Here is a 27,754-nt window from a genome sequence, read left to right as displayed (position 1 = left end):
CAAAAACACCGTAACTTATGTAAACCTCAATATCACCTTACAATATAGGGAATAACATTTATTTGTTTGGCAGATGAAAAAACTGAGGTAAAGTTCAAACGATTTGCCTAAAGTTCTTGTAAGAAGGATTTAAAGCCAGGCAGTGTAGTCCCCAAGTTGAGCTTCTCAAACTGTCTTTCCATATGAAGAACAAGTTGCTAAATGGAAACTAAGAATTTTTTTCTGCACAAGAGAGTGAACTCACTTCTTTTGATGGTAACATGGAGATGCAACTGAGCACACCATCTTGGTGTCATAAGGCCAAAAGGGTAGAATTTGTAACTGTAAGGGCAGTTCCTGCAATCGTAGGGCTGCTTTTGCAAATACTTTAATAAACAATTCATCACTGGACCAATAATCAGAACTACAATTGGTGTCCCAGCCCCAGTTTGGGTGAATTTGGTAGGGTTTTTAGTGAGGGTAGGGAGCTATGTTGTGATCTTACTTTCACCAATCCAGTCTTTTCAGGAGAAGATGTGCTATTTTGATTTGTTGCTCCAATTTATGTCTAATCTTCCCCCACCCCAATTTGTTCTGGACTTAGAAGGGAAGACAGGATGTGATTAATTATTACCACTAACTCCCCAACCTCCTCTTGCATTTGGTAATATCCAAAATACTAAGTTCAGTTTCAGGTGACATTTTGAGGTAATATTTACAAACTCAAAGATACTCAAAAGCCAGAATTAAACCTGTACTGGGGATTGTGTGGTATGAAGAGTATTAGAAGGAAGATGGATATTTATGCATCCCTCCCATGTGGACGTGGATAGACTGAAGTCAAATGGACTGGGGTAGGGTGGAAGGGGCAGGATCTGGGACATGAAATGGCCTTTGGCAAAGTAAGTTAAGGAGCTTTGGGTCCTATTACTCTAGATTAGAGGTCAGCAGGCTAGAGTCTTCTGTTTTTTAAATAGTTCTATTAGAACACAAGCATGCCCCTTCATTTACATGCAGTCTATGGCTGCTTTCTGCCTTCTAAAATGCCATAGTTAACAGCTGCAACAGAGACCTGACAGCATTTGGTCTGTGATGCCTAAAGTTTTTCCTATCTGGCTCTTTATGGAAAAGAATTTTTGGATCTGTGGTCTAGACTTACGAAAGTGACTTGAACAGCCTGTGGGTGAGAGGAGTGGGTGGGACCAGAGGAAATAAGAACATAGAAGTGTGCTTGGAGCTGGGACCTCTAGTGGGAACCTGAAGATGACAGAGAATAAACTAGGGTGGAGACACCACTTATGCCTGATCATGTGGGGTGTCCCTTCTCATGTGAAGTGAGCGATAATAAAACCTTATATGCTGAATTACATCTACTTAGTAAATTCTGAGAGGATGAAGAAAGCGGGTTTTTTTCTCATCTTTCAAAATTAGCCCCACATAAACAATGTAAAACACAAGTGTTGGTAATCAAAAATGTTTTAATGATTAATGTTTAGACATTATTTAACAGTGTGGGTATATCCAGATGAGCTAAGCACACTTTGACAAGCACACTATTGAATGTTATAAGTTTCTGTATTGAAATATGTAAAGACATTTGCAAACTAGTACCTAGGAATGAAGACATACATTTACAAATATACACATTCTAGATTTGATAAGGTAAATGTAAACAGATGCTGTGACTCCATCCAAACAGAAAACCCACAAGACTAATAAGAGAACCAACTGGCTCCCTATAGTATGAATGTGCAAAATTAAAGCATGGTAAACTGATATTTACATAAATATCAAACCCACAATTAGTTTATACATTGTCAATGACCTTCTAAGATGTGTCACGAGTGGTTCCATGAATTTTTTTTCCCAATGGAGAAGGTACTCAGAGGCTAAACTCCAACACTTTAAAATGACACATATAATAGTCCTTATCTGTCTGACCACTGCCTCAGTGAATAAGACATGATTTTAGATAAGCAGTCTATCATTTTTAAACAAGTGGTTCTAAACAAATCTTTAAACTCTAAGTAGAAAAAAAAATCACAGATGCTATTAGATTTACATTAAACAGGTTATCTCCATCCAATTTCCCAGTTCTCTTATGAGTAGCTATCTGTTTAATTTTACCTTAATTTTTTTAAGGTTCTCCCCCCTCCTTTGTTAATTTTGGTAAACTAGGCACATTTAAAAGGAAGTCTGTCAAAACAGATAGCAGTACAGAAACCAATCCAAATTTGGACCCTAGCAACCAGTTCCCCATCATTCATCTATGGGACTCTGTCAAATGGTAAATATTCAATCATCTCTCTTAAAAAAAATACCAACCTCTCTTGCACTGGGGAAAGCAAAATGGACTTTTTTTTCTTGTATAAAAACACTTAGCACTTCAGAAATTAAAAATGGCCTACTTACCCTACACTCTTCCTAAAATCTTGAGGACAAAGAATATATATTTAAGTTTCATCAAGACTCCTTTAGAGCCCCCCCAAATTTTTAAATTTTTTACATTATTAATAGTGGCACTCAAAATAAAAAAATAAGATCTGTTAAAAAGTTAAACTGACTGTTCCTCTAGATTTGAGCCTGCTTGATTGAAAGCCAATATTATAAAACTGAAGGTGCCGTTTCTGATTTCACATCTAACCAGTCACTTAAAATTACGTGTCGCACGCTCATTTCATAAATCACGGTCTTTGATTCTTCTAAACAAATGAATACAAACTTGAAACATATCCTAATTTAAACTAATAAGCTTTGGGCCCTGCTTTTTAAATTTTAAGGCATGTGTGTTTCTCTACTGTAACAACATTATACAAATTTACATTTACAATCACATGCATGATCTACAGTTTAAAAAAAAAGTTTGGATTACAGTGTGTTTTAAATTGTGAATCACAATTCAGCACCTATCATGTTATAACTAATAAGGCAACAGCAGTGTCGAGTACTACGGTAACACTCCCTTTTCCACAGTCTAGCGCGGGGGTCGACGAGAGCCCGGAAATGTGAGAAATCTTATGCCTACTTGTATAATCGGTATACGTATTCTAGGGGTTTTGAACTGATGAAGGAGGTCCTACACGAATCACACTATTGTAGGCCGGACTAGTTACAGCAGCTGTTAACGAGCGTCGGGCACAATTCATTGTGCTTACAATTGCATGGCGTGTCTGGAGGTGTTCGACTCTGCCACTTCAATCCTTCCGTTGCTTCCTTGGCTTCACACTGTTTTCCAGGGAAGAAAAGCTGTTGGTATGTCCGTTCACGGCAGTCACAGACCCGTTCTGGTGGTCCTTCAGGTGGTCTTTCCTCCGAGAGGCTCCCTTCTTGTTGTAAGTCTGAAAGGCACAAGGTCGGATGAGAGCCAAGTGACAGTGGGAAGTTTCCTTTACTGGGAATCACATCCCTGACACTAGGCCTAGTTTCCTTTCGTGATTAGATCAGGAAGTAACTCTTCTAGTCAGGTTACCCTGTGCAAGCTTCTTGCTTCTGGTTTAATCACTCTTCCACTTTTCTGAGGCTTAGGTTGAGTTTAAGTTCCCTGAATCGCAAGATACAATAGAAATACTGTTCAAACCATAGGAGAAAATTCATCTATGCTTCACTCTTTTTATGTGGCCAAATTGGTTTGTCTTGCCAGGAAGTAGCTCTCCAGAAACTCCTGTCCCTTGTCTTAAAATTTTATCACTGCCTCAGCAACTATTTCAGCCCTTTGTACAAAGTGTGATGTTTCTATAAGCAATGAGGCAAAGGTCCTAACCTTTAACAACCCTCGTACCTGGCTTATGTTCCACAGTGTAATCATAAACTACCAAGCCCAGCAGAATAAGAATTCAACAAGCTATGCAATGGCCACAGAGAAGAGAAGTGGCTGAGCCCTGGGTGGCTGCTTTGCACCTCTGGCGCCTTTCCAGACTCAGGACCCCATGGCCTCTACCTCTTGGCTCCAGACATCCTACGTTGTTCTTCCCCAGGTTAGTGGGCAGAACTACTACCAGGCACTGACCACAATGGCAAGAACACACATAATCCAAGGGTAATGGGTGGCAGGAGAATCCATGGTATCTCCCAAGTGGTCAGTCTCCCCTGGAGAAGATCTGCCCCAAAGGGATCCTTCTGTGACCAAAAATCTAATCATGTGCTTGGGAATTAACTGAACCCTCAAACTTGAGCAGTGGATGTGGAAGCAGACTGACAAAAAGGGCAGATTTCTATCTATATCTGAGGATGTGATGGAAATTTATTCTGAAGATTCATTTAGACATGACATTCTAGGTAGCAGCCTTAGACTTCTGATTGAAATATCACCTCTCCTGTCTCTGCTGGAGGTCAGAGACAAGCAGTACAGCATCTTGATAAACAGTTCTGTGCTTTCCATTTGGATCCAGGACCCCCTTGCCCAGAATCTAGAACAGATTTCGGCTACCCTCCAACTCCAGTCTCCATTAGAGCACAGCACTGGTACCCAGAAGGGGATCCACATGTCCTTGTTAAATGATGGGATGAGGGTCTTTGTTGGAAAGACCCCAAATTTCAAGTGCCAGTGAACGATGAGATTTACCTCAATGTAAAAGTTCGTGAAAAGAGCAATCAGGGAAATCATGTATGCGATCTGGAAATACAACCAACCAAGAGGGAACGAACATGGCCAGATGACCCCGCAGCTGGTCTGAATGATTGTCAGCACAAACTGAACCTGGGGGAAGAGAAAGGACACAGCTGAGCAGTGACAGCACAGATGAGGTCCTGTGGCAGATGCACTGCATACCCAGAACCCCCAGCTTTCTTCAATCAACGCTTGCTAACATTTCTGTACATATGGCGAGCACTTCATGAACATGATCCACACACTACACTTATCCTGAACTCTGTGTGTGTGTGTGTTTTCTATGTTCTCCCTCTCCCCTCCAAGCTACTTGGACTATTTTCTTCAAAATTCAAGGATGCAGTATTGAAAAATGAAAGGGTACTTTTTAAAAGTTTCTTTTTAAGTCAGGGAACCTGTTTAAAGGGAACAGGTGATGTTACTGCATCATGAACAATCCAACTGGACATCCTTTCTATTCTTTACCCATGTACCCTTTGGTTTGGTGAAGGCTGATGAGCAGATTTAAATTCTTGGCAAATAATACTAAGTCCACAGATGATTGCTAATGAGCAAACCCTGAAAGCCCGTGGTACTGCTTGAAGACACAATAACAAGGGAGTTAAAAAGGTGTGTGGCTACTGGAAGCTACACCTTCAGGAAAAACAAGAGGATAAGGTTCTGTCACAACTGGATTTCTGGAAGCTTCCAATGCTTCAATATACAGAATACTTTTTTTATTCTTCACTCTCCTTTTTGGTACTGGGGATTGAACCCAAGGGTATCTACCATTGTGTTACATCCCAGTCCTTTTTATTTTTTGAGACAGTCTTGCTAACTTGTCCAGGCTGGCCTCAAACTTGTGATCCTCCTGCTTCAGCCTCCTGAGTCACTGAGATTATAGGCACCTGTCACCATACCCAGTATACTCTTTTTTAAGGTTAGTACTCTAGGTTGAGGAGTAGCTGGGAATGGTACTGAACATAAATCTAAACAGATTCATGAGCATAATCTTCTACCTTAAAGTACAGAGCCTAATGGAAGATCAACGTCTTCAGTCTATTCTTTCAATTTCTGCTTCTGTCAGAGTCATAATTGTGCATCATCAATCAATCTCTGTATCTCTTCTCCTTTGGTGTAACAAGAGGCTACAGAACAATTATCCCCCCTGGTAGGTGGTGAGAAAAAATTAACAAGAACTGTATGGCAGCTGGCACAGGTGTTAATGAAATGTCAAACACTGGAGTAGCTCAGAAGAGTTTCTCAGATTGTTATTTTTAAATATTGAAAAACCACAACTGATGGAGAGGGATCTGAATCAGTTTGGTTTGTTTGGGAAAATATGTCAACAAGACATGACAAGGGCTGAGGGTTTGATGTCTATACCTCTTGTCAGCCAGTTTTGGCCCATTACCTCCATGTCCTCATCCACAAAATGGGAACAAAAATCTAGTCAGGCTACTTGAACAATCCATGAGAAATCATTAACTTACCATGGGTGTCAGACAGTGTTAAACATTTGTAGGGGTAGTTGCAGTATTAACAAATAATTCCAAGAAATCACAAGGGGAGAGAACTGGTGTCTATAGTATACTGACAAGTGGGGAAGGCTGAAGAAAGTTTGGTAGGATATAACTATGGAGTGCACACAGCTCTGGCCTGTCCCTGGCATGGTGAAGGGACTGTTGTTCAGACTGTTGTCTGAAGCGGAGCAGGAGACATTTTCACCGCCTAACAAGCTGTAGGCACCCTGGATGCACAATGCTCCAAAGCTCCATCCCATCGGAAACTTCTGGGAACACAGTTTTCACCTTGGATTTCGGACTATAATTAGAAAACAAAGATAGTACACACAGGTGCATGCATATGTGCTTGAGTATACAAACCAAGAGCCAAGAACTGAATGTGAAATTGAGAAATTAGACTGAGCCCTCCCTAATCCTACAATTCAATTAGCTGTATGTCCGTGGCACAGTTTCTCCATTGATTAAAAATAACAACATTCCCTCATCTGCCTATTTCACTGGATCAAATGAAAAGGGTGGGGAAGGAATATCTGAGATGCTAGTAAACAATAAGAAGAGGAAGAGGTCTGTGTCTAGCAAGGAGCAAGACCTGGGGGCATGGGCTGAATCACTCACCAGCTGTCCCTGAGTGATGTACTTCTTCCACCAGAGGTATGGGCGCATGGAGGGGACAGATGACAAGCCATAGTACGAGTACATGAGGACATGGATGAAGCTGTTAAGTGTGGCACCGAAATAAGCTGCAGGTAGAAAGGGGATTTGGGAGGAGGATGTATTACTGTTTTATGAATAACAGGTGGAAAAAAAATCCAAGATACTTTCTGAGTCAGAAAGAGAGCTGATTTTGAGCAGAGAGGCTGGCAAACACTGCAGCAGCAAGCACTGCAGGGACGTGTAAGGAGAATACAGTCCCCAGTAGGGCAGGCAGTCACCAGGATGCCTTAAGCCCAGGGGTCAGCTGGAGCCTCAAGGTGGCCATCTGATGCAGGGTCATTCCATGTGCTCTGCTCTGGCACCTGCAGGCTTGGCTGCCAGACACCCCTGACTCCCAGAGGCAGCTGCTTTTTTTCCATGCCCAACTGTTATTCTGAAGGTCGGGGGCAGACAGCTGATGGGTGACATGCTCAAAACAAGCTGTTTCTACACATTTGCTGAGGTCTGGAGAGGCCTTTGAAGTCACCTTCTAATTATTCCCCAGAACTGCAATGCTGAAGTCATGGTTTTTATTAATAACAGAGTCCAGTGTCAGTTCCTTAGGGATGAAAGATCCATCTCATCACATGACCTCCAATTTCCAGTAGGACCACTCGTGTTCTCAGACTGTCTGTCCTCCTTGACAGTGAACAATGAAACAAAGCCACCAGCTTTTCCATGTACAGCTGGAGATGGACAAGGCAGGTGCTAGGGAATGAGCTTCCACTGGCAATGACAGGAATTGGCCCTGTGACCACGTGGGATTTAAAACTTGAAAACTGAAAACTGGGACTTGAACTCAAGGACACTGTACAACTAAGCTACATCCCCAGCCCTTTTAAATTTTTATGGAGATAGGGTCTTGCTAACTTGACCAGGCTGGGCTTGAATTTGGGATCCTCCTGCCTCTGTCTCTCAAGTAGCTGGGATTATGCCACCATGCCTCACTAATATGATGTCCTCTAAATATAAAGAAGGGCTGCCTCTATTAGAGTGTTGGTCAGTTAAGCCAGTTGTGAGGTGGGAGGGGGAACGGAAACACTAGGGAGGTAGGGAGGCAGGGAGTTAAACCAACCCTTCCAAGGTCTTGATTTCCTCCCAAACCCAAAGGAACCCTATTTGGAATGCCCTTTCTAGTTCTAAAACTTTATGGTTCTGTGAATCTTGGTGAACTGAGTTAATCAAGGGATGTGCAATCCTACAGAGGAAAAAAAATCCATGATCAGACCTAAAGGTTCTCAAATTCTTCAGTGTTAGAATGACAAAATTGTGATCGAGACATCTGTTAAAACCCTCAAGTTGAACTTGAAGGCAACAATTTCTGAAAATTGAGACCTTAGAGCATTGATATCCTATCTGATGTAGATCAGAAGACATGCTTCTGATGGCTTGATGACTACACTTCATCAGAACATATGGAGGAGACCTGATGTACAGCCAGCCTTCTTCCTTGACTCCATTTTCCTGGTGCGGCTGTCAGGCAAAACACTTTCCATGCTGTGGAGAACCAATATTCTGAGAGAACCAGGAACAGCTGGCCTCTATGATGAATGCTGTCTCTATTTCTTAATTTGTCCGAGGTTGATATCTCCCTCATCTCACTCCACCAGCACTGGATGTTCACTAAACTAGAAAAAGGTTGTGTGCACACAGGCCACATAAACTGTCATTAAAATCTACTTGGATGCAAAATTCAAAAGCTTGACCTAGGGAAACTACAGAAACAGCATGTTTTCTGAAAGTCTTAGTTTCAACTCAGACTCTCTGTTCATCCCTGTTCCCAAAGTCTCCCCTCTCTGATACTCACAGTGGCCACATGGTACCCAGTTCATCACAAACCACCAGATGTTGAACATGGTGGCATGGTGGTAGACGTGCAGGACCGTGATCTGGTGGTTGTTCTTACGCAGGATGAAGAAAAATGTGTCCATGAATTCTATGAGTTTAGAGAAGTAATACCACCAAAGAACGCGGATGATCTGAGAGAAAGAGGTGAAAGGATTTAAGGTTTATCCTTGATGCTTCTCTGGAATATTGCCTCTGACATGTTGCACTGACATCCCAGAATCCAGTCCCAACCCAGAGAAGCCCAAGTGTCCCACTAGCTTCTAACATCCCTCAGGTGTCACCCAGGTGAGCTCCAGTCACTGTGAGTGCCTTGAACCAAAGGACATGTGGGGGTGGGACGGGGAACTGAAATGACAACAGGAAAGCCTTTCAAAGGGTCCCTGACCCTCTTCAACATTCTAATAAGAAGCTCAAGGTTTAAAACTTTGAAGACAACTTACTGCCTCTGGAAGTAGCCTACAGAGCTGTCAGTGGAGAAAAAACTACTAAAAAGATGCTTTTGATTTCAGGGGCTGACATGGGCAGGTGACATAAGACACAGCAAAGAAACCAGAACTTGCAATGTCTGGTCCCTGCCCAATGAATATGTCCACCAGGCACTCAAAGGAAATACCTGCTCATACTGAGCTTCAACTGTTAGCCTTTTATTTAAAAAAACAATAAAACCTCACAGTGGAAGGTGAATTCTATCTTTAACAACACTATGAAGAAGATAGTACTTCTAAGAGAGATTTTAAAAGTTTATTATCCTTATGATGATTATATTCATGTAAATATAAAACCTGATAAATGTCTGTGATTTTTCCCTGTCAACTGTTAACAGGAGTTATTTTTATAGAGAAGGAGGGTTTTAGTTTTCACTTTATACCTTGCATGTTCAAATTTTCATACCACACATACATATTGCTTTTCTGACTCTTTCAAAAATATCAATATGGATTATCTGGGAGGGGAAGTTAAGGTCCATTTTGTTTTTTGTATAAACCAAACAATGCTTATCTAATAAAAATCATTTATGAGATACAATACCTTCATGTCTGATTCTCCCGCACTGCGTGTGCCCTGACAAAAGAAGTTGTAGCTGCCTTGCCACACACCTGTCACCAACTGAAAGAGGGGAAAAAAAGCACACACAATATCAGAACCATGTAAAGCACTATTCAATTAAATTTCTTTGGTTTCTGAGTCTGTGAGGATTTACTTTGGGCTGTGCTGGGGCAAACTGCTCCAAGAAAAACAATCATGGGGAAGTATGAAGAAAGACAACATTAAATACTCGAGCCTTGATTTCAAAGTGTGGGCACTTTGACGGATTAAGTGGGGATCTGGGAGTCACTTTTAGGCTGCTGCCTGCAGAGAACCTCCTTTATCTGGTTGATCTCTAAAGAATCCTCAATTCATCACTGGCTTGGCCCTAGCCCACCATCCCACCCCAGCAGCTCCCAACCCCTTCCCTGCACCAAGGCAGAGCACTGGAATTACAAATCAGTGGGGTGGGACATTTCTGACCCAATAGTCTGGCATGGGATCCAAGAATCTCTAATTTTAACAAGTTCCCAGGTGGGACTAACGCTGCTTTTTGGGGACCACACTTTGAGAATCACTGTTGCAGGTTCTGGGAAAATTCACTCCAATTTCATCTTCCTTATCATTTCCTGTTGCTATGAATTAGACTTCTGCAGACTGCAACTGTGTGTCGCAATTCACCTGCAGCAGGTTAACACTGTGGTGTCAAAGGAAGGACCCCAGAAATGGGGTGCAATCTTTTTGTTACCACCCTTCAATTATCCCTACCTCACCAGAGGGGCCGTTTCCTTCTTCGCACAGGAGAACAAATGACTTAATGGATACCTAAGGACAGACTCTAAGAGCTGAGGCAGAAAGTTTAACTTGACCGTTTCATGCTGTCCATTCACCAAGTTCCAGGCTAACATCATGAGATGCTGCTCTTTGTCTATGTAAACTATAGCTCACTGCTCCTTTTTAGCTTCCTCCTAAAGCCCAGAGCAACCTTGAGTTTTCCTGGTGACCAGTTACTGCTGGTGGGGGCAAAATCTGAGATGACCTGCCTTGAGGGGGATCCCATTCAGTATCCATAGGACGAAGGTCACAGGTCTTCAAAGCGTGCTCCCCAACCAGCAGCATCAGCATTACACAGGAACTTGTAAGAAATGCAAAGTCTTTGGCAATCATCAAGAATACAGACAATAAGTGAAGAAGAGGATGAGGAGAAGAAGGAACACTGTTGGTGGGATTGTAAATTAAATTAACCACTATAGAAATCAGTATGCAGGTACTTCAAAAGACTATGCATGGAACCACTGTGTGACCCAGCTATCCCACTCCTCAGATTTACAGCAGCACAATTAACAAAAGTCAAACTCTGGAACCAGCCTAGGAGTCCATCAACAGATAAATGGTTAAAGAAAATGTATATACACAATGGAATTTTATTCAGTCATAAAGAAAAATGAAAGTCATTTTTAGGAAAACGGATGGAACTTGAGATCATTATGTTCAGTAAAATAAGCCAAACTCTAGCCTCCAAGAAAAAGAGAAAATATACAAAACTCAAGAATTGTATGTTTTCTTTCATATGTAGAAACAAGACAAAAAAAGGAAAAGAAAGATGGGGGTGGGAAAATCTCATGAAAGTCAAAGGGAGATCAGTAGTGGAAAGGGAAGGTGGGGGTGAGGAGAAGTGGTAGGGAGTGATAGTGCCCAAATTATATTGCTACATTGTGTGCATGTATGAATACGTAACAACAAATCCCATCATTACGTACAACTATAATGCACCAATTTAAAAAATGTGGAAAGAGAAAAAAAGGCAAATTCTTGAACCCATTCCCATTCCTTCAGAATCTAAAACTCTGGAGTAGACCACCAAGGCTGGGTCTCAGAGTCCTAGATCACAGACCTCGTTGAGAAACTCATGCTGTGTTTTTCAAAGTATGGTCCCCAACACCACCCAGGAACTTGTCAGAAGCAAACCCAGGTGCCACCCGAGACCTTGTAAATCAAAAACTTCTGGGTATAAAGCCCAGTTTTTCTGTTTTCTGATTTTTGTGGTGCTAGGATTGGAACCCAGGGCCTTGTGCATGCTAAACAAGCACTCTACTATGGAGCTACATTCCCAGCCCTTTTAATTTTACTTATTTTTGAGACAGTGTCTTGCTAAATTGCCCATGTTGTTCTTTAACTTGGATCCTCCTCTGTCTTAGCCTCCTGAATAGCTGGGATTACAGATGAGTGCCACCACACCTGGACCAGTAGCATGCTTAAATAGGTGGTTCTGATGCAGTTAAGATTTGAAAATCATTAGCTTAAAGCTGTTATTCCCATTCTAGTTGCATAGCAGAACCACCTGAGGAACTTTAAAAAAAGTTACTGATGCCTGGTCTCACCCCAAACCAGGATCTCCACAGTAATTCCAGTATGCAACCTGGACTGGGAAGTAAAGGTTTCAAATTATTAAACTTAAAATAGGAGATGGTTTGCTTACCAAGAGTGTTTTGGGAAAGATGTACCCAAGAGTACAGAACCCAGAGACAGACTTTAGTTACACCCTCATAACGCTTGAGCACAGGTGTTTAGCTTAGTGAGAAACAGATTCCCTCCAGGTACGGCAGGTTCAGACAAGGGTCTGTAGACATACTGCTGTAATTCCATCCAGTCTGACCTCAAAAATAAATGCCAGTCATGGGTGTAGCCACTGTACTCACACTGAACACTTGGCTTGGTATCCAATTTTTCTTCTAACATCCTTTGTGCTGTTTTCCTTTGGCTTTGTTATCTTCTACACATAAAAAAGCATTAAGGGTTAACACAGTTACTGTGGCCAAAAAACAGCACTGGGATTCTGTGCTACTGGACTCAAGTAGGGAAGCATCATTTTATAACAACAAGCTCTGTGAATGAGGAGGCGGCTTGAGTGGGAGACCAGCACCTGAGGCAAGCTGGCCAATTCCCACAGGCCCTTGTCATTTTCACTGTCAGAGATGAAGTCGGACTAAATCATCTCTAATGGTTCTCTGTTCTATTTTTCAATTATTTCTCCATTAGGTCTTTAAAAACAGACTACACGCTATTCTATGCTCTCTGAATGATCAGTACCTACACCCTTTTTTGGTCTTATACCCCAAAGTCACCACCAGTTAAGTAGGTCACATGCAAACTTTTCAGAAGTTCTGAGATTCAAGATACAAAGAAGTGGAGAGGAGGAAGGTGTGGAGTCCTGAGGAGACCTGAGTGGAGAGAGAAAGTGCTGTCCAGGCACTCTGTTCCCTGCCCTTCCTTCCATTCCCACGAGAGAACTGATGAGCCACCTCTGTGGCTTGGGGGCACAGAAAGGGAAAAGACACTTCCTGTTGAAATAGTCACAGGATAACGCAGTGAAGTTTTCATGAAGATAATTTTGTACAATTAAAAATTTACTAATGTGACTGTCTTCATTATAACTGTTGAACTTCTATTATCTTAAAAATATTATATTCTGGGACCTACTGTCACTCTTTCTTCTAGCTACTATTTTGGTTTGTCCTGAGATGTTCTATGTTGATTTGCTTTTGTCAGTCTGTGACTGGATGGCTAGTGTGTGTACCTGAATGCACAGGTGCAGATGCCTGCACTCACGGAAGTTGTGTTCATGCTGCCAGGGTGGGGAGATCAAGGTGCTCTCTGGAGAAGAGGAGAACAAATCTTCCAATTCTCTAAGTGCCTCAATCCTCGGGATGGGTGCTGATTAAGGGGCTCTTGTAAACTGCAGAAGGGACTCCTGACGACACCTCCTTCCTGTCTTTTGTCTTCCAAAAGGGATATAGGTGACATTGCCTTGACTCTTTAAGCTAATTAAGCTAACATTCCATTTGCCTTTCCCCCACTGCCCCCAATAAATGAGGGGGAAAAGACTCCCCCCTCATAAAACACTGTCTTGGGAGGGTGAAGAAACAAGTCTACACTGGGTGGTGAACTCTTTTGCTACTGAAACATAAACCATCTGCACACCTGAGAGTTACTCATTTTATGGTCTTGCTCTTGGCCACAGCCAAGCATTCCTCCTCCACCTGTATAGCCCCTGTGGGAGCCCTGAAGCTTCACTGCAACACTCCCTCCATTGCTGTTGCCACTTAACTTCTCCTGGGACTGCAGTGCCTCTCAAACCACTAAATTCCATGTTCAAACCTCTGCAGAGATTCATCACTGCCTTCAGAATGAAACCCCAACTCCTAGGCACAGCGTTCAGGTATTCACGTCCTTCTCCAACCAACACTGAGCTTATCTTTCACTCCTGCATTACCTATAGTTCACCCAGATCTCTTTCCATTCTCCAAACACCTTGTACTTAACCACTGATAGAAGGGAGAGAGTGTAATTGGGCATTAGCCCATTTCATCCTATCTTCTGCAAGCTGAGCCAGGGGACCTTGGGACCAAGGTATTCCAATCTCTTTAAGCTTCAAGTCCCTTATTCCTCAGATGAGATAAACAGATGCTTTTACCTCAAAAGGATGTGATGGGAAGTCAGTGAGAAGAAATATGTCATGTTTATCTTACCCAACATGGTACAGGGGATAAGTATAACAAATTCTGGCAATAACCATTATTTCCTTTCAACTAGAATGTTCTCTGTACCCATGTAGCCCCAATTTCCAGCTCTCAAAGTCCTTTCTTTCAAAGTTCAAAATTCTATTTTCTTCATGATTTCTTTCTTGAGTACAGCACATTGAGATCTATTTTCCTTCCTCTAGACTCACCCTGCCACGACTTGTAGTTATTTGATCATATGCTCCTTTCAGTCTTTGTGCTCTGCTTTAAGTTCTTCTGAAAGCTTTCTGGAGGGTGGTGACTGTGACTCCCACATCAATAGGTTCAGTACAGGAAGTAAACAGGAGGTGCTAAACAAATATTTGCAAAACTAATGACAAAAGTTTAAGACATTGCATTTCTCTCACCAAAATCCATGCAGAAAAAAAGCTTTACTTCATTTTTCTTTGTAAATGCAGAAATTAAAATGCCAGGAGGTACTTCAATGAGACTTGAATGTGATAGTGGGCATCTGAATTTTGCTTATAAAAGGAAAATAATTCCATATCACTCTTCATAGTGGGATGTGGAAATTTTCAAATATCTCTGGTTTCAGAAGGGATAGAATTTAACCCACACTGACCAAGGGCCTGAGTTAAAGTATATTTATTCATCTAAGATTCTCAACCCTCTATGAAATGGGTCAGTACTAGAGGCCCCTCCATCCTCCTCAGAGGAACACAATGTGCCCATGAGTAGTGGACCCAGAAGCTCTCAAAGCAAAATTCACAAGAATCACACCAGTGGAGACAGGGCTCCAAAGTCACATTAGCCACCATTTCCCTTCAGGGTTCAGGCCTGGCTTCTTGTCAAGAAGCTTCTTTGGTCAATGCCTGAAAATTCATCACACTGCACACAAGAGACACTACAGTGGGAAAGGGGCCCAGAGATGGATAAGGTAAGTAACTGAAAGTAAGGGCAGTTGGCTACTCTGGGTTTCTATGCAACAGCTCAAAGGAGGGCAGGGCCATATTAGCATGAAAAAGCAAGCCATACCAAACCTCCTGCCACCACCTTCACAACTCTCCATACCACCAGCTACTCCAGGAACAACCCAGGCAGCATTATTTACACGGCCTTTTCCAAGTAACCAAGATACAAGCAGTACCACTGCAAAACCATAAATGCTTTCTCCTTCCTTAGTGTAAAGTAAACTTTAATTAGGTTAGAAGCATGCAAAGGGCTATAATTAAAACACAGAAGCTTTCTTTTTCCTTAGGAGACAAATTCAATAACCAAAGGTGGTTTGGTGCATCTTTTCATCAAAGGAAGAAAATTTAGGTGAGTATCACAGTTGAGCCTGAATGTTAAAATTCATGAACTCAATCATTTTTAATGGAGAGAACTGAATTTTTCTCAGATAACATCACATTTAACCACAAATGAGGTATAACCCTTAGCAGGGCTCTTTCTAGAATGCTGTCAGAGCACCTCAGGAAACAAAGTCATTTGAAACACCTAAAGACTAAGTAGAAAAATATCATCCTGGTGGCCCTTAACAGATCTTCACCCTAACATTCCAAGATGCCAGAGTAACGAGATCACCCCCTTCCAAAGGAGTTGGCTCTTTTAGTGATAAGAGCTAGCTAGATGAGCTGCGTGGAGACTGCTCCCTAAACAGAATGGAATGACAGGCAATAAAAACACATTGTCCATACTTAAATTCAACTGCATCACAGGGCCCGAAGTACTTTGCTAAGCAACACCATTAAGAGCAAGCAGAGCTGACATTTTTCATAGCTTTGATCATTTTTTATGTGAGTCCCCAAGTGTGTAATTTTTAGATCTGGTACAAGCACATGTTTTAAATGAGGAAAAAGAGATGAAGTAGTAATATGGGTAGCCTGAGGCCACACAGCTTCTTGGTGGTTGGTAACTTCCTACCAGGACACAGGAATTCTGACCCAGTCCAAGATAGCAGTTCCAAGCTCCTGACCTTCCTTGTCTGTTTTGGAATCCTTAGTAAGAGCATGATGGGGTGGTGGCGGTGGGGGGGGAATACATAATCTATGCAGAATTCTGGAGAAAAGCAGACCTTTAGCTATATCTTTATCCTTAGCAGATTTCTGCTTTAAAATTAACCGTTAGGGGCTGGGTATGTAGCTCATGGTGGATACTTGCCTAGCATGCAGGAGGCCCTAGATTTGATCCCCAGTACTAGGAAAAAATATTAACCATAAGCTATTACAAAATGAAAAGCCCCTATATCGTCTAGTAGTTGGCTGACCAATTTTGGCACTGCCATTATGGAACACAGTTAAGTCAAAGAACATGGCTTTGAATTTTGAATCTCTCATGTTCCAAGCACAAAGAAGTCCATTAAGATAAATTCACATCTAAGCCCTCCAAAAGTGCTTCTTCCTTTTCCTTATGTCCAGGAACACCCTTGGGTTCCAGTTGAATGGCTTTCTCTTTCTTGGTTAAGTCTTACAGACAGGTTCTGTATACTTGAGAAGTCTTTAGAACAAAGCACAAAGAAACAATTTGTCCTCAGGCCAACCAGAAACAGGTATGTCTAGAATCTTCCAAGTGCCAGGCCCTGCCCTCTTATGCTGTAGGTTCTTTTTCTTACTGTACAGACTTCCTGGAACTTTCCTCCAGCAGAAAGTGAAATGAACATTAAGGGAGTAAGTCTAGTACCTGGCATAAGGTAGCCACTATGTTAGTCTTCAATATGATTCTAGCCAAAGGTTTAGGCTTCCAACCTTGAAGGTCCAAAACTAGGGCTGGAGTGGTGCTGCTCCAACTGTAAGGAAGCCCTCATCAAAGCATTCCTCCCTTAATATAAAGTCTCTAGCCCACCTACTGAGACTTGCTTTGCAGAGCTGTTTTAGTTGATGATCTAAAGCATGATGTGCACCTTTTTCACGCCAGCTGCAAAGTCAAGTAACCAAAGGTCCAGAGTCAGTTTAGAGGACTGTGGCCTGGTTTTGGGCCAACCCCAAAGCTTCCTCTCTAGAAAAGGCATTCTTTCCTTCCCCTGAGTGTGAATGCGGGGGAGTGTGGGCTGTGTCCTTTTCCTTTTCCCCACTAGGAGGCAGTATCTCAGGACAGTGTCAGATAAACAGAATGGCAAGTAAGTTGCCCTCCCATCCCTGAAAGAAGTTTCTTTCTGAGCAAGGGATTTCAGTTGTAAGGAAACTAAAAGTGACAAGTATTTTAGGCATCGATCAGGCCTAAGTATTGATTTTAAGTGATGTTTCGACTTCTCTATATCTGTTAAGTGGGCAAAAGAGAAAAGTATCTTTTTAAAAGTATTTTGGTAAACAAAACAGTTATTTATAAAGTTAAATAATAAATTGCCAGGTTGTTCAAGTGTTTTTCCAAATCCTGTTTTTCCACAATAACACAGTATTTTAGGAAAGCCTGAAGCAAAAATAAACAAGAGAGTTTAAAATATAATGCTTCCAAAGCAATTGCCCTGCGGTTCCATTAGAGGACATTCCAGCCAGAGCCCAGGGAGATGCCTGCCTGGTGTCTGGGGAGTTGCTTTAACAGTCCTACAATTACAGAGGTTAGAAAGCACAAGCACAATGTCCAGCCCATTAAATGCTCAACTTCTTTCATCTTTCCCATAAAGAAGCACCAGAAATCTTCAAAGAAACAGCAATACTGACTTCTGGTTTTGACAACATGAAGTGAGCAAAAGCAGAACCGACTCCACGATACATTACATACACACACACACACACACACACACACACAAAACATACCGGGACTCCAACATGGAGGATGCCAAACTGGGGGGGGGCGGGCGGCGTGTGGGTACTGCTTCAAAAAAATCGTTCTTCAAAAGAAGTAGTTGGTGTACAAGTCTTTTCAAAACTTTTCTTGTTTGGGGGAAAACATATTTACCTAAGATGACCCCAGTAATACTAGTTTGGGATATTTACCCAGGACATTCTACAGACCTTTGTTTTTGTTTTAAATAGGCAAAGAAATTTAACAGACTTAAACATTATTTCAAAGGTATGAACTCACAGATGTAATTATAATTAGACTTTTAAAAGTATGCTTTTAAAATCAGTATTAGAGCAAATGGTTAAGTTTGGATAGATAGATATTTATCTTGAAGTTAAAAAAACAATGTTTCTATGTTATAGAATGAAATAGAACAGGTAGTGAACTTTCAGAAGTAAAAGATATAATATTATGATCACTTAAACTAAAAAAACAACAGATGGATAAAACAGACACAACTGAACAGAGTATGGAGTCAATTAGAAAAAAAAAATTTTTTTTTTTTTTAAAAGCACCTGGATAAAAAAGAATAACCTACGAATGAATAAAAAGGAATGTAACAGACTTCTCTGGAACCTTCGATGTGTTGGAAAAATAAAATGCTAATCTAGAATTCTATGCCTTAATAAAATATTAAATATAAAGGCAAATAAAATGGTGCTCAAACAGAAGCAAAGCATTCATCCCCCACAAAAGGAATGACTTCAAAAGAAAAAGGTTGAAACTCAAAAGAGAAAACGATGACAGATCAACAGTGTGTGAAAACAATCAGGTAACAATCTATGGCAATGGTGGTGATTGTTTAGGATCTTACAACAAGGTGGACCCAAACACCTGGAAAGAAGACAGGAAAGATGGGTGGATCAGAGCTAAAATCTTTTAAGATCCTTGTACGCTTCAGGAGAACAGAAATATTGATTTGCCTTAGGATTTATGATGCATGTTAAAATTATATGGGTTACCATTCAAATAACAGACCTGGAATGAATAACTTTCCAATCACTTAAATGAAAAAGTAAAGAACATAAAAATTCAACAGGAAGCACAAAAGGAGAAAAAAAAGGGCAAAGAAAACATATCCGCACAAAAAAGGTTAAAGAACTTACTCCTAAATAACCATTATGTTAAATGAAAATGGACTGAATTTCCCCACTAAAAGACAAGACACTGTTAGATTCAGTCATTAAACTCCTATGTGTATCCCTTTCCAAAAAAAATGGTCACATTTGCACAAGGGTACATGTCTATGAACATTCAATGCAGAACTGTTAATTGCAAAATCCTACATAAATAGCATGCTTTTCCATTCAAAGAAACATGGATAAAACAGTATAATAAATTCTAGCACTAAAATAAGCAGAATGAATCGATCAAGTCCATAAGAACACATGAATTCATCTCAAAATGTAATATTAACTGCAAAAAGCTATTTGAAAGCATATACAGTATGCTACTCATGAAAATTAAAAAAGACCTCAGAACATATATGTTGTGTGTGTGTGTGTGTGTGTGTGTGTGTGTGTGTATGCAGGAAAAGTATAAAAAATCATTCAGAAAGAAACATGAAATTTTAAAAAGTTGTATTTGTGAAGAGATTTCACTTTAGATGCATTTTTATAATATATTCTTATTTATTTATTTATGAATGCTAGGGATTGAACCCAGGTTTCATGTATGAAGAATACCCACTCTACCACTCAGCTATACCCCTGACCCCATGTTTTCTTTCTTAAACAAAATCAAGAACAAAATCAAACCAATAAAATGTCACCATCTGTTAGGTGTACATAGGTATCATTTACATGGCTTTTAAATATTTTAAAACAGCTCAAAAATTACACTTTATAATAAAAATTTCAAAGTGGAAGAAAGAATAAGTTTAGACTTATGTCAAACCAGATCTAGAATATCTATCTAGATATTCATTTTTGTGTTTCAAAATTTTGCGTGTGTGTGTGTGTGTGTGTGTGTTTGTGTGTGTGTGTTTTACAATGCTGGGAATTGAACCCAGGGCCTTATACATGCTAGGCAGGTGCTCTACCACTGAGTTACATCTCAAATTATATTTTAAATGTTCGAATATCTGACAGATAATTCTCTCACACTATTTCATAACATACAGCTCTAAATGCAAAGAAAAAAACACATGTAAATACTCAAAAACTAATCTTTTTATAACCTATGATTTATCTTCAGTTATTTAACATGAAGATGTGGTTCTCGTATTTGTCTTTTTCCTATTCTAATTCAGGTCGTGGTAGAGTACTCAGCTATATTCACAAAGGAAAGGAAAAGATGTGGAAATAATCCTTCCATTACAGGTGTCTCATAAGCCAGTGATCTGCAAGTCTGGGTGGAAGAAGGGATGGAATGTCATAAGGTACATCACAAGTGCACTTCAATTGGAAGGAGAGAGTCATATTCCTTGGGAATAAGAGGGAGGTTAAAAAGGCTGACAATAAAAGAAAAAAAATCACACTCTGGAGTTGAGTCCTCTCCCTCCGTGTTCTGAACTTCTGTGGCACTGAATCCCCAAAATTGATGTGTAGACTGCCAGACAGGAGGTCTCAGGTCTGAGGAGAGGATGAAGGGAGTTTCTAAGGGGTAGAGGCCCAAGAGAATGAAAGAGTCGCATGGTGGAGTTTGAGTAGAGCTGACAAAACAGACTAAGAAAACCCAGAGAGCATCCTTCCTGAGAGGAGCAGCAGTCCTCCCAGCACAGTATCCTGGGGTGATCAAAGTCACACAAGCTGCACAGCATTGACCTGCCTCCCTGGAAGCTGCTGATGAGTCCAAGGATCAGCATGAGGCACAGGCTGATCAACAGAGACGTTCTCTTTCAGATTGTCACAAACCATGCAATTAGATCCTCTCTGCGTAGGGCTAAGAGGTCAGAAGCAGAGCGAGAGAAGAGCAGACACATCAAAAAGGTTCCATGTCCAGGCAGAGCAGCTGCCTGAGAGGAAAAAGCAGGTGTAAAACCCTAACAAAGGATTAGAAGTGACTTTGATAGCTTGCTGGGTGTGTGTGTGTGTGTGTGTGTGTGTGTGTGTGTGTGTGTGTGTGTGTGGTGTTGGTGGGGAGGAGCAGGGAAATGCAGGTCCAATCTGGTAGATACTACAGAATAAGGAAAAGCCCGAATGAGCACCATGGAGTCAGGGGTTTTTATCTTGAGTCTTGGGGATAAGAGGAAAGACATATAGATAATTTAAGAGGTGAAATCTGCCTAATTTCAGGGGCAGAAGGTACATGAGACTGTTACATCTGCTATAAGAGCACAGATTCACTCTTATAAGGCTGAGTAATACAAACTAAGTTTCTCTTCTATAGCTTGGAATTTTATTTCTGAATCTTCACCACTGACTGTGACATAACGTAACACCTACTAAGTTAATAAGCAAATGTTTTTAAAAGGCTTGCCATAAAATCCGACACTTTCAAACTAAAGCACACTACTATTCCAATATACTTCATATATCAGGATTTGTGGCCTTTCCTGGAAATAAACAGTAAGGAAACGAGGTCATTAAAAGACCTTTTTTTCTTTAGATTTGCATTAATGTATAAACTATGAACAAGTCCATATTCCTTCTAAATTTTAAACTCCCTTTCACAATTTTAAAAGTGGGATTTAGGGCTGGGGTCATGGCTCAGTGGTAGAGCACTTGCCTAGCATGTGTGAGGCACTGGGTGCAATCCTCAGCACCACATAAAAATAAATAAATAAAATAAAGTTATAAAAAAAGTGAGATTTAGTTCCCTCTTTTCACTAAGTTTTAATGTTTTTGGTGCTTTCCCTTTCCTTTTCCTTCCTCCCTTCTTTTGAGACTTCTCCCTGTCTCCTTTAGATGACTGATCATTTTCCTTTTATCAACCCTGATATTGTCAAGGTAGCTATGAATTTATGCTACAGAGTTAAATAAACAAAAATACCAATGAATACTTATTTACACTGAAAATTCTATATAAATCCAAATATGCAGATAAGCAGGAAGATAAGTAAAGACTGATAGTTACCATCCTACATGGGTGTGGCTCTACCTCCTGGCACATTTCTCAAAAATGAGGGACCCAACTGGTTTCCTGATCTCTTCAGTTCTTTCTGTTTTAAAACTCCATGACTGCCCTTCGTTTTAGCAGTCAATGTAGCAGAAATGCCAAGAGAAAACAGAAAAATGTGGAGCTAAAATGAAATTCAAAACTTAACAAACAATGCACTACCATGGTATTACTAATGGGTTTCTGTACATATAAAAATGAAGTCAGACAAAAATCAAAAGGTAATTATCTAACTCAGAGAACTAGGGTTTGCTTTCAACTCAGGCATATCTGATTAGAATATATTTTTATAAACGATTTTAATACAGGAACTATTGCTTGTCTATTACTCCCTTCATGTACTCTAAATTATTTTAGTGCTAAAAGTGTGATTTTTCTTCTCCACATATTTTAAAAATCTGTATATTCAGTACTTAGACATTGTTCATCAAAGTCTTCTATGGTTCTTGCTAAGATGCCAGAGGAAAATCTAAACTTTCTTTAGAGGGTTTTTCGGAACACCCCAATTCACTCAGCTACATACAAGCAGCAATTCATACACCGGGGAAGCATCTGTTTGAAAGAGGTTAAATTTATGCAGTTACAGCTATATCATCAGGGCTTGAGAAACATCTAATGCAAACACGTAAGTTCTCTTTGATTTAATCATCTTAAATATTTTTTCTAGAATATTGTATGTATAATAATGAACTCTATAGAATCTCTCTTAAAGAAATAGTTGTCATCAATCATAGGAGAGTAAACAGTTTGCTCTAAAGAACCTGAGGGCTTGCTGTGGTTTTGTCCCTCGAGCACTGAGAGCTGTGCCCAGCGCTGGGGCCAGGAGTCGCTCCTGTGCACTTCCCCTGCCTCGAGTCCTGCCATCTCCATCCTGGAGGCTAATTAAACTGCCTTCAATCTAGAACAGGACAGAAAAAAAGTAGAAAAAGGGTGGTAAGCATTTCTTGGAGTGTCAAACACAAAAGTAATAATGCTAGTAGCATCTACCATTCTAGTCGCAAAATCAATACCTTGGCTTAGGAAGTATGTGGGAGAACAAGCCGTGGATCTCTCACAGCTTGACACCTCTGATGATCAAACACAGAAATACAGCGTTTCCCACTAGCTAGTCCCCCTGTACACATGCCAACAGACACACCACAACATGCAGCCTGGGAGAGAACTCCACAGCCCAATGCTGAGGGAGAACTCACCTAACTCTAAACACTAAGACTCACACTGATTTCTCCTCCACCCCCATTCTCCTCTTTAGTACTCCTTGGAGAATTAAAGTCATAATAAATTTTAGAGGGCTGGGTCTATAGCTCATTTGGTAGAGTGCTTGCCTTGTACTCACAAGGCCCTGAGTTCAATCCCCAGCACCACCAAAAAAAAAAAAAAAAAAAAAAAAAAAAAAAAATGCTTAGAGACTTAAACTGGAGTTCCTGAATGTGTTTCTTCTATGTATGGCTTTATTCTCCACCCAAAAGGACTTAGGTTAGTGTTATAAGCTGAAAAGTAAAGAATCCTTTCCTAAAAAAGTGTTCACAAATTGTGTTTACCACTGGAGGGCAGCTTTCTTCCCCATTTTAGTTGTATAGGCTAAATTATTGCAAAATAATTGCATATTATATGCAAAATATAGTGAACTGAAGCACTGATAGGTAAGCTACGTTTACCTTGTGGATCACTGGGTCTGATTTTCAACATTCCAGTCATACAAAAGAAATAACTGGGCCTGAACTCACAGACCATTCAAAACCTAAATGTGGATGTAACCACATTTTTGAGCTCTTAAAAAAAAAAACAAAAAACCTATGAGATTTGAGAAGTTATCAGATCACAAGAGAGGCTAAACTGCCACAAAACTTACCAAACACAAGTACCACCCACTTCCTTCCTCCTCCATCTCCACACAAACAAGCACTTAAGTGCTTAATAATAAAATGCGCATAGATCTGTTTTCACATTTTGTTCATTTTCCATTCTGTATTTTTGCTTGTCTGAGAGTATTTTTGAAAATATTTATTTAAATTCTGAGTATCATAAGAAACATAAATAACAAAAGAATCAATAGCAAAGGCTTCCATTTTAGATATTCTAGAAGATATCTGTAAAAACAACTCACATTTTGAAAAATCAATTTAAAAGCATATTCAGAATGCACTAAAAGACTTGCTCGCCGGTTCTCTCCCTATTGCCTATTTAGGGATACAACTCGGGATAACAATGTAAGTGCAAAGAAGCCCATCTCGAACTTTGACCTACCTCACAGAACATATAGAGAGACAGCAACGTGAGCCCAAGGTTATACACCACTAAAATTCCCCGGCAAGAGAATGGCTGTTTATTCTTCATATATTTTGGTCCCAACCATACAATTAGTAAATAAATGACAGAGCAGACAAAAGTAGGTATGTAATTGTCCAGAAGAAACCATCCTTTTACTCTGGTATCTGAAAAACAAAAGAAAAATATTTAGTAATTAATAAGGTAAATATAAAAATGAATGTAACTTTCAAAACATTACAAAAAAAATTCTAACCATGATTCTATAAATTTCTAACACCCACCCACACCCACACACCCACACAAACACACACATATACTGCTTTTGTTTTTTTGGTAATGCTGGGAATTGAAGCCAGGCCTTGTGCATGCTAGGCAAGAGCCTACTAGTGAGCTACATTCCCAACACAAAGTCACCTGATATTAATGCCCCTAATCCTGACAAAGCAGAAAAGGAGGCATGAATTTTCAATATATACGTTAAGCTCCTTGTTATATGTTTTGAATAATAATGTGCACCATTTGCTTTTTTGTTGTTGTTGAGTCCAATAATTATAAAAATATGCTTTCTAAAAAATCTAAAAGAAAACTAGGAGAATGCCACATTTCCCATTAACTGGATTAGCTAGATTTGTAGAGTTACACATAGAGTCACAAAATCCAAGAAATGGCAGTCTGAATTCAAGTTCTCCGTGTCAGTAAGAATGCCCCTTATGTTCAGACTCAGAAAACAAGCCATTTAGCCAGGTTAATGACACTGCCCCTGATTAAAAAGGCAGCACCTGCCATGAATGCAGTGGTCAAAGGAGAGGACAACATGCTGGTGATGCACCATGATGAGGTAAGAACTATTTAAGGTATTTAAGGAGCTATTTGAGGAGGAGCTTGAGAGAGAGGACCTACGCTGATTCAAGGGAGCTACTGGTATAGGAGAGACCTCCCCTCCCTATCTCCATTCCCAGGCAAGGACAGGGAGGGAGAAGAAAAACAGGCCCAAGTACCTGCCTGCAGCAAAGGGGCTGATGGCTGGATGGGGAACTAATTACCAGCCTTCCTCTCCTGCAGACACCCTATACCTTCCCAGTGTTTTCTCCCATGGCTTCCCAGAGAGGTTGCCTCCCCATCATCCTAGGAGGGTGGAGGGTTAGTGTCAGTACTACAGAACTGGTGGTTCAGAGAAGTCCTTCAGAGGAGGCAGGTCCCAGAGACCTCAATAAGGGAACTGTTAACACCTCAGCCTCCAGAACAGCTGGGATTACACAGCTGCATCATTGCACAAACCTATTTGTGGTTTTTCTTGAATCTTTATGTGAACTTAAAAAGTTCAGAAATAGAGACATTAAAATAGGGGACTATAGGTGACATTAAAAGAAGGCAATATAGAGCTGATTTACTGTCTAAAAGATACTGGAGGCTAAGGAGTCTAACAAGTGAATTGGAGTATATGTATTCCCCTCTGACATGACACTAAGTGAAAGACCATGAAAAAGCCCTTAAGGGCTGGGGATGTAGCTCAGTGGCATAGTCCTGACTAGCAAGCAAAGATCCTAGGTTTGATCCCTAGCACTGCCAAAAGGAGAGAGAGAGAGAGAGAGAGAGAGAGAGAGAGAGAGAGAGAGAGAGAGTGTGTGTGTGTGTGTGTGTGTGTTTGCTGTGGTAGCACATGCCTGTGGTCCTAGCACTCAGGAAAAGTCAAGGCAAAAGGATCACTTGAGCTCAGGAGTTCAAGGCCTGCTTAGCCTCAATAAATAAATGAATACCCCTTGAAATTGTGAAAGTAGAAGAGTTTTAACCCCTACTGCAGCAGAGCATTTTGCAAACCAGTTCTTTAAGAGAATCAAAAGAACTGAGAAAAGCATACCACTGTGATGGTAAAAGCTGTAGTATTCTCAAGCTATAAAATTTGTAGCCTAATTTGATCTCCAGCTGAAGCAGCAGAAGGCCACCCACAGCAGCTGTATGTTTCTGCCCCTGGAGCCAGGGCATACCACTCCACTTTCACAAATGCCAAGGATGTCACCAAGCCTCTTGTTACCCAGGGTAACAAGGTCTTTTACAGAAAATGTTAACATTTTCTAGAATCTCCTCATGCAATATTTACAAGTGGCTATAATGGGCACAAGGGTGGGGTGGGTGAGAAAAACCAAAAACCACCTTACCTCGGGGGCCCAGCAAGGCCTTGAAATAGGTACTGAGTGATGCATCAAAATGTTCCATTTTAAAAACCTATTAAGAAGGAAAAAAAAGTCATTGATCAATCTTTCCTCAAAATGCTTTTTATATAGTACTTTCTCATAAAAGAACAAGAACAAAATTCTTTTCACAGACTATGTGATGGACAAGGTTAAATTTCTCATGTTAAAACAGTTTTCTTTTTAACACCCAAAAGAAACTTATGTGCTAGTTCTAATTTGAAAATCAAAAGGAAAGACACAATCTTGTGAATTCACTTTATAAATGAAGCGCCAGCTTTCTGAACTTTTCTCAGTTCCATAAAAACTCTTCCCGTGAAGCTGAAATCTCAGTGGGAGAACAGTGGAAATGGATTTAAAGGTGGCAGACGGAGACAATCCATCTGGGCAGGAGCCTATGCTCACACGACAGGGACAGGAAGGCCTGCACAGGAACGGAATGCCACAGGGAGAAGAGGGGGCAGGGTTGGTGTCCTCACTTGTCACTGTTGTTAATTATTATCTCAAAACACTTCATGTCTACAGTAAAAAATGAAAATATTGAACACTGAAAAAGACTGTCAAAAATCTCATCACTTTTCTCCAACCCGATTCCTCACTCCAGTCAGAAAGGCTTTCAGAGACAGTTCCCCTTTTTGAGTACAAAAGGGTCATGCTAAATGGGTATTTTTATAATTCTGGGTTGCAACCCATTAGAAGATGATCAAGTCAACTTAGCATTAAAAATAATCATAATTTGATCATAACAGAGAACAAAAATGTTTTACCCTTGAAATGAGAATGAATAAATATTATTTCATAAAACTTCAGTTTTACTGTGTCAAACTTTTAAGTGCCATGTATTCAGCTGTGATGTAAAATATATTCTTACTATGGGGAAGGCACAGTTTAACAAATTTAGAAAAGTACTGTTGTCTACAGAACTGTATATATTACTTGCTTGTTTTTGCTTGGTAAAATAATCTTGGAGATAGTAGTTGCATATTTACCTCCACCTTCTAAGATTCTGTAGTTCTTTGCATTTTCTTCCCACTTAAGATTTACATTTAGAGGGTAGCTAAGCATCTTTTCATGTGCATATTGCTTAGATTTTCTTTATTAAATTTAGGAGGCATGCATTTTCAACTTTCGTGGCCACTCCTCTTATACAAACAACCTGGTAAACACCATAACTTCCAAGGGTAAAGGCAAAATCAGGTTTTTCTTTTTTTCTTTTCTTTTTTTTTTTTTTAACTAAACTGTTAGTCATTTAGTGATACTTCTTTTCCTTGCCTTGCA

The 27,754-nt window shown here is 40.4% G+C and overlaps 1 protein-coding gene across 1 annotated transcript in view; it reads right to left on the bottom strand.

Annotated features, from left to right (window-relative positions):
* Nucleotides 1-1,439: 1,439 nt before the first annotated feature.
* The window catches only part of Elovl5 (ELOVL fatty acid elongase 5), a 71,613-nt gene continuing 45,298 nt past the window's right edge, over nt 1,440-27,754 (bottom strand). The window contains exons 2-8 of the mRNA XM_047557849.1: nt 26,444-26,510; nt 24,264-24,451; nt 9,661-9,738; nt 8,591-8,762; nt 6,706-6,830; nt 4,541-4,675; nt 1,440-3,317 (exon numbers count right to left, since the gene is read on the bottom strand). Of these exons, the coding sequence (XP_047413805.1) occupies nt 3,174-3,317; nt 4,541-4,675; nt 6,706-6,830; nt 8,591-8,762; nt 9,661-9,738; nt 24,264-24,451; nt 26,444-26,501 (900 nt within the window). The 5' untranslated portion in view covers nt 26,502-26,510 and the 3' untranslated portion in view covers nt 1,440-3,173. The remainder of the gene's footprint in view (nt 3,318-4,540; nt 4,676-6,705; nt 6,831-8,590; nt 8,763-9,660; nt 9,739-24,263; nt 24,452-26,443; nt 26,511-27,754) is intronic.

Source organism: Sciurus carolinensis, chromosome 7, assembly GCF_902686445.1.
Source record: "Sciurus carolinensis chromosome 7, mSciCar1.2, whole genome shotgun sequence".
In the NCBI taxonomy this organism is placed as follows: domain Eukaryota; kingdom Metazoa; phylum Chordata; class Mammalia; order Rodentia; family Sciuridae; genus Sciurus; species Sciurus carolinensis.
This window is presented reverse-complemented; position numbering and strand designations above follow the sequence as displayed.